General features: G+C 49.8%; 1 protein-coding gene across 6 annotated transcripts; it reads left to right on the top strand.

Moving 5' to 3' along the window:
• Positions 1 to 384: 384 nt before the first annotated feature.
• FIGNL1 (fidgetin like 1) lies at positions 385 to 6,485 on the top strand. 6 transcript variants are annotated; one of them, XM_072853019.1, is made up of 2 exons: positions 385 to 497; positions 3,340 to 6,485. In XM_072853019.1, exon 2 carries the CDS (start codon positions 3,348 to 3,350, stop codon positions 5,421 to 5,423), a length of 2,076 nt encoding a protein of 691 aa, XP_072709120.1. In that variant the 5' UTR covers positions 385 to 497; positions 3,340 to 3,347; the 3' UTR covers positions 5,424 to 6,485. The 6 variants fall into 6 exon arrangements, with proteins under 6 accessions (XP_072709120.1, XP_072709119.1, XP_072709116.1 ...); XM_072853018.1 differs by having other exon boundaries at positions 458 to 501; XM_072853015.1 differs by lacking the exon at positions 385 to 497 and adding an exon at positions 508 to 1,724.
• The last annotated feature ends 541 nt before the right edge of the window (positions 6,486 to 7,026 follow it).

The following is a 7,026-nucleotide window of genomic DNA, read 5'->3' on the forward strand; positions in this document are numbered from 1 at the left end:
CAGGGGCCGGGAAGGGATGGGAAGGGCCGGGACACGGGACACGGGCCAGGGGCCGGGGGACACGGGCCAGGGGCCGGGGGACACGGGCCAGGACCCGCCGGACTCGGCGGGACCCGCGCGCACCACACCGCGCGCGGCGGCCGGGGCGAGGCGGGGCGGCCCGCTTCCCAAGGCACGGATCCCACGTCCATTGGAGGGAGTACGCCTCAGGCGCAGCCAATAGGAAGCAGGAAGGCCTGTGTGCGGGCCTCCCCCGCCCGCCCGCCCTCCCTCTCGCGCTTCGTCCCCCCTCTCGCGCTCCGTCCCCTCCGGCGCCCCGCTAAGGCCGAGCGCATGACGTCGGCGCAGCGAACCTTCCCACCCTCCCCTCGGCCCGCCCTTCCGAGTGCTGATTGGCTGCGCTTCCCGGAGCCCTGTTATCCGATTGGTGGGCGGCAGTGGGGCGGGGCCTGAGGCAGCGCGGGATCTGCTGAGGCGGCTGGCGGCGGTCGCGGCCGGTGGGTGCGTGGGGGAAGCGAGGGCGGGGGGGGTTGTGCGGCTGCCGCGGACGCTGCGGGACCCTTCTGCTCCGCTCCCGCGCGGCGCCTCGCTCTCCTCTTCCCTCGCTCTCCCGCCGCCTTCGCTGCAGGCGCCGGGCGGCGCGCGCCGGGCCCCGGCTGTTGGAGGCGGTTGGCGACCGTTGCGCCCCCTCCCCTCGGGCGTGAGGGCCCTCGCTGCGCTTCCGCGGCGGAGCCCGCAGGGACGGCCCGCCCAGCCCCGCCCGTGGCGTGGCGGGGCGAAGGCCGCTGGGGAAGCCTCGGGGCTCCGGTCTCGGCTTCCCTCCGCCGGTGCGGTGAGGGAGTTACCGTGCTTGGAGCTGCGCCGGCGAGGGCTCCTGAGCGGAGGGGCCCTGCCCTGCCTTCTGGCCGGTACCGGCCTGCGCGCGCTCCGCGGCAGCAGAGAGGGCTGAGCCTTGCCTGGGCAGCCGGCGTGCTGCTCTGCTGGGGTTGTTGCCTGCGGGCAAGCAGGCCTTCCCCGTGTTTTGGGTGGGTATTTATGTTCGCGTATGAATGGGACGACATCCGGCACGCACGTCAGGTAGTTACCTACCCCTGTCTGCTGAGGCCGAACACTCGTGTGCCAGCAAGTCGGTATTGTCGGTGCTTTGATAAGCCCCCAGCGTTGGGACGCTTCTGTAAAAGGACGGTGCCCACAACATCTAGGAACAGTTTTGGTTGTTGAAGAAGGACCGACTGTCCGTGTACGCGTTCAGCTAGCTCTTGGGGAAAATGGTCAGACTATGAGGACAACTAATAGATGTTAGAACAGGGAGAGAAGGTGGCATGAGAAGATACCTCAGAAGGAAAATCAAACTGACGTTTCAGACTAGCTACCTCTGTTGGCTTATTATGACCTTCCCTCAGAGCTGTGAAGATGGTTCCCAAGTCTTTAGGAAGTGGTGGCAAACTTGAGATTTCATGTTCCAAATGATGTAAACCTTTGGAAATATTTCATGGGAGCAAATGGCTGCTCCTAAACTTTTTCTGCAGTTAACTTAGCTTTCATGCTTCATAAGCTGGTTTTGATTCTACAGTTACCAAAAAGTGATGTGCATAGTGACAGGTATTCAATATGTTGTTCTGTAGCTGTTTGGAGAAAAGAAATAAAAGGCTGCAGCCTTCCATCTCCTGTTCACCTGTCGCTCAGCTGCAGAGGGATTGTGGTGGGAATTTGTGCCTCGTTTGGTAGGTGCAAGTGAGACTTCTCACGGTGCTAAAGTTGACAGTAATTTTTCAGAGGAAATCTTGTTCTTTTGTTGTTTTTTTTTTTTAACTGGCTTCCCATGTAAAGGCGCTGAATTTGCAGGTAAAAGATGTTTTGATGTTTCTAAACAGCTCTACAAAGTTGGGCTGAAGTCCAAAAAAATCCAAACCAAAATTATTTATCCCTTATTGTTTACTATGTGCATAACCCCTCCTGCCATAATCCTATTGTGCTGTCTGTTGTCTTACACTGATGCAAGACTTCTTGAAAGTAAAGAGAGAGGACCCCCACACACCCCATATTACTTCATCTCTGTCTCCCCAGTCTTATATGTACATTACAGCTGTACATTAATCGGCACTCATACGTAGTCTGCAGCTGATTCAGAAGAAGATTGGGAGTTGACTCGTACTCCGTTGGAAGGGGCACAGAATATATGGGCCTCTACTGTAACAGTTTTTGTTTTAAGTATTCTCTGGCTGGAACGTCCCGGTACATACTGAAGTTAAAAAAAGGGAAATTGGGATTTGATATATTTCGGTCACGTCATACATGAGACGTACGTCCCTTGTAGACGGGTGAGAGGATCGGAATTCCTGTGTGTTAGGAGCTTTCTGCAAACCCTGTTGAGGCTGTGGTGGATTTCTTGCAGTTTTGCTTGCGCCTGTGCCTCTTCTGAAGTAGTGAATTCTTGGCATGCCCAGCAATACTGCTGCACGTGATACGTTGCAGAGAACGACTTATTTGAAAATACATCGTAAACACAAGCATATCTTTTCAAGTCTAGCAAAATGCTCCTTCGTAGCCAAATGTCATCCTTTGTATTTCTTAAACTAAGCGATCGCTGAAGGAGTTTAAATTCCACTTTCTAGATCTGAGAAGCAAGCATCTCTTTAACCACACAAGAGCTTTGTTTCTCTGAAATGTGAAACGGGGAGATGTTAGTACGTTCTAAATGGAAGAAATAGTTTTGAACATTTGCTCTGAATCTGTAAGTATTTTCTTAACCCAAAAGTTTACTAAATTTGGGCTTATTCATTCCACTTTTACCTCACCTCACAGACTTCACGTGTAGTTTTATTTATTGGCTTAATTGTTTCATTTTTATTACCATCAATGTAATAAACTTTATCATTCTGACAGTGAGGTATATGTAATGTGTCCTCCTCTGCATTGTGCTGTATTCTGTCAAATATGATTGAAAGCACTGGTGATTTCATTTAACAAGGCCAATGCTTGTTTGGCTGTCTGTTACCATTGTCTGCAGTCTACTTACCTCCCCAGGAGACCTCTGGTTAGAGGCAAACGTGCTCTCTTTTTTTTTTTTTTTTTTTTTTTCCTTCTTTCCTTTCTTTGCACAAGGAAGAGAAGAGAACCTCAGTCGAAATGGCTTTACACCGTGAAGCTGGTTGCTTTTTGGAAATGGTAAAGTGTCCAGGCTGGCTAAGCAGCTTACAAGATCTGCTGCGCTATTTCTCTTGATTACAATACTGTATGTTTTCATCATGCATGTGTATTTAGGAAAGGGGGAAAGCAGCCAAAGCAAATAGCTGTGAAATGCATTGTATAACAGCAGGTATTTTACGTATGTTTCAGTGCCAGCGATGGAAACCCCCACCCACAGCACCGTGCACCTGAGCGACTGGCAGAAAAGTTACTTTGCTATTACCTCTGGCACCTGCACACCCGGACAGAAGGCAGACGAATACCGTGCCAACGTCCTGCGTATTCAGTATGCATGGGCAAACTCCGAGATCTCTCAGGTCTGCGCTGCCAACCTGTTTAAAAAATACGCAGAGAAATACTCTGCGGTTATTGACTCTGACAACATAGAGACTGGCTTGAATAACTATGCTGACAACATTTTGACTTTGGCAAAGTGTCAGCAAAATGACAGCGACAAGTGGCAATCTGCCTTGACAACAGATAATGTATTTGAATTAAAGTGTGTGCAAGAGAGGATGCAGGCTGGCAAAACCATCCAAAGCTCTCAGATGGCACCAACAGATGCCCGCGTACTAGATGAGACGGGGGTCAGTGCCTCTGCCGCTCCAGATTTTCCTAAACTCAGTATCTTCAGCAGTGCCAGAGAGCCTGAGCTCTGTGCTGGCTCAGCAAAATGTGCAAGTCGGGGACCAGATCTCCTTGCGCATCCCCCATCTTCAAAGTCTCTTCAAAGCAGCATGCCTCCTGTGACCAAAACTTCACATGCGCTTCCTGCCTCTTCAGCCTCCTTACACCAACAGGTTCGTACAGGTTTCCAGGCAACTCCACTATTTGGAAGTAAAGAAGCGGCAAGCAGTAGTTCTCTGAAAATGCCAAGTAACTGTCGTGATGGAGAAAATTTGTCTCTTTCCAGTCAGTCAGCTATGCCTGCACGGTCGGCAAGTTGTGGAAAAAGAAAAGCGTTTTATGGTCTGGTTGATGACGGCAGCGCGGCGATTCCTAGCCTTGCTCCGTGCCAGGCTTCCATTAGCACAGACACCAGTAGTTTTGGGGGGAGTAGAAACCAAAATGGAGAGAGCAGTGTTCCTGGTTTTAGAACTGCGAAAGAACAGCTGTGGGTGGATCAGCAAAAGAAATCTCAAAACCTACCCCAGCGTGCACCAGTCTCGTCGTACGGAGGTGTAAAAAAATCCCTGGGTGCAGGCAGATCTCGGGGTCCCTTTGGCAAGTTTGTTCCTCCGGTTCCAAAGCAAGACGGAAATGAAAACGGAGGAGCACAGTGTAAACCCCATGCAAGCATAGCAACGGCTCCATCTCTGCCTGTAGATGAACGGCTGAAAAGCATAGAACCAAAAATGGTTGAACTCATTATGCATGAGATCATGGACCATGGGCCTCCTGTCAGCTGGGACGACATTGCCGGGGTGGAGTTTGCTAAAGCTACCATAAAAGAAATAGTAGTCTGGCCTATGCTGAGGCCAGACATCTTCACTGGGTTGCGTGGTCCTCCTAAAGGAATTCTTCTCTTTGGCCCCCCCGGGACTGGCAAGACTCTTATAGGCAAGTGCATCGCATGCCAGTCTGGAGCGACTTTTTTTAGCATCAGTGCCTCTTCTCTGACTTCCAAGTGGGTAGGCGAGGGGGAAAAGATGGTGCGTGCGCTGTTTGCTGTGGCACGATGTCAACAGCCAGCAGTGATTTTCATTGATGAAATTGATTCTCTGTTGTCTCAGCGTGGAGATGGGGAGCACGAGTCGTCGAGAAGAATAAAAACTGAATTTCTGGTCCAGTTAGATGGGGCTACAACCTCCTCTGAAGATCGTGTTCTAGTGGTTGGAGCAACAAATCGACCCCAAGAAATCGATGAAGCTGCGCGGAGGAGACTAGCGAAAAGACTGTACATTCCTCTTCCGGAAGCCTCAGCTAGGAAGCAGATTGTCACCCGTCTAATGTCAAAGGAGCACTGCTCTCTAGACGAAGAGGAAATCGAACTCATCGTTAAGAAATCGAATGGATTTTCTGGGGCAGACATGACACAGCTCTGTCGAGAAGCTTCTCTGGGCCCTATCCGCAGTCTTCAGTCCAAGGACATTGCAACCATCATGCCAGACCAAGTGCGGCCTATTGCTTTTCTGGACTTTGAGAGCGCCTTCAGAACCGTGCGGCCCAGCGTCTCCTCCAAGGACCTAGAGCTGTATGAAACATGGAACCAGACATTTGGCTGTGGCAGATAACTGCGTCCTAACGGTTTCCCTGAAACGTTTCTTTAGCACTGTCACATGCTAAACCTGTGATAATTTAGGGTGTCTGCACTTCTTTTTGTTTCTTTGAAATAAATCTTGTCCTGGTTTCAGCTGAGATAGAGTTAATTTTCTTCCTAGTAGCTGGTATAGTGCTGTGTTTTGGATTTTAGTATGAGAATAATATTGATCACACACTGATGTTTTAGTTGTTGCTAAGCAATGTTTACACTAATCAAGGACTTTTCAGCTTCCCATGCTCTGCCGGGCGCACAAGAAACTGGGAGGGGGCACAGCCAAGAGAGTTGATCCAAACTGGCCAAAGGGCTATTTCATCCCATATGGCATCATGCTCAGTATGTAAACTGGGGGGAGTTGGCTGGGGGGTAGCGATCACAGCTTGGGGACTGGCTGGGCGTCAGTTGGCAGGTGGTGAGTGGTTGTATCACTTGTTTCTTTCCTGGGTTTTGTTCCTCTCTCGCTCTCTTGTTGTCTTCCTTCTCATTACAATTTATTATTTTGTTGTTGTTGTTCCAGTTATTAAACTGTTCTTATCTCAACCCACAAGGTTTCTTACTTTTGCTCTTCCAATTATCTTCCCCCATCCCACCGGGGCGGGGGAGGGTGAGCGAGCGGCTGGGTGGTACTTAATTGCAGACTGGGGCTAAACCACAACAGTCCTTTTTGGCGCCCAACGTGGGGCTCGAAGGGTTTGAGATAATAACAGATTAACCAGAGCATATTAAGGAATTTAGATCTGTTAGTAGTTGTGGGCCATGATACTGATTCATCTGTTCTTGATATTGGTTTACCTGATCTGCACCATGTTAATTTTTTTTTTGCTGTAAATGTTAAAGATTGGTGTTGGTTTTTGCAGTTTGCTGTCCTCTGCGGTGATTAGTGATGTTTTGCCTGGGAGATTTGTTATTAAAATAGTGACCTTGGGTTTACTTTGGTATTTAAGTGTTGTACTGAAACCATTACTGTACATCGGATACCACCTCATGGAAACAATTAGCAATTATACTTCTTCCTCTGAGAGGTTTTTTTATGGAGGAAATACAAAATGGGACCTTCTCTACTTTCTTCTACAATGTTTCCTCCTTCATTACCATAACTTTTCAGTATCCTGAACATCCTTGGGTACTTGTTTTGGTTTTGTCTAAGATTATCTTTGTCTAAGATTTGTCTAAGAATATCATCCAGAGATCTACCCCAAGACTGGGTAGTTATGAGTGGCAGGGTGTATGGGATAGCATGGGCAAATGCCTAGGACGGTGGGCACCTCCAGTGTTTTGGAACTTCACCCCTGAACAAGTGCAGAATCCTGAAAAATTAGTAGAATATTTGGAAGAAGTATGTTGTCACCCTGACAATTCTAGGGAGACAGAAATCACTGCAATGTGCTGGGGCCTGGCCCATGCCTACCGAGCCCTATTCAACACTATTCAGAACCCTCAAGGACCTGGTGACAAAATGACAGGCACTGCGGCTACTCCGGCCCCCTGCTGCGACAGGCACTGCAGTCACTCCAGCCCCACCCGCAACAGGCACTGCGGTTCAACCAGGGAACCAACCTGTGTCAGTACCAGTCGCC

The sequence above is a fragment of the Ciconia boyciana genome, chromosome 2 (assembly GCF_034638445.1).
Source record: "Ciconia boyciana chromosome 2, ASM3463844v1, whole genome shotgun sequence".
NCBI classification, from domain to species: domain Eukaryota; kingdom Metazoa; phylum Chordata; class Aves; order Ciconiiformes; family Ciconiidae; genus Ciconia; species Ciconia boyciana.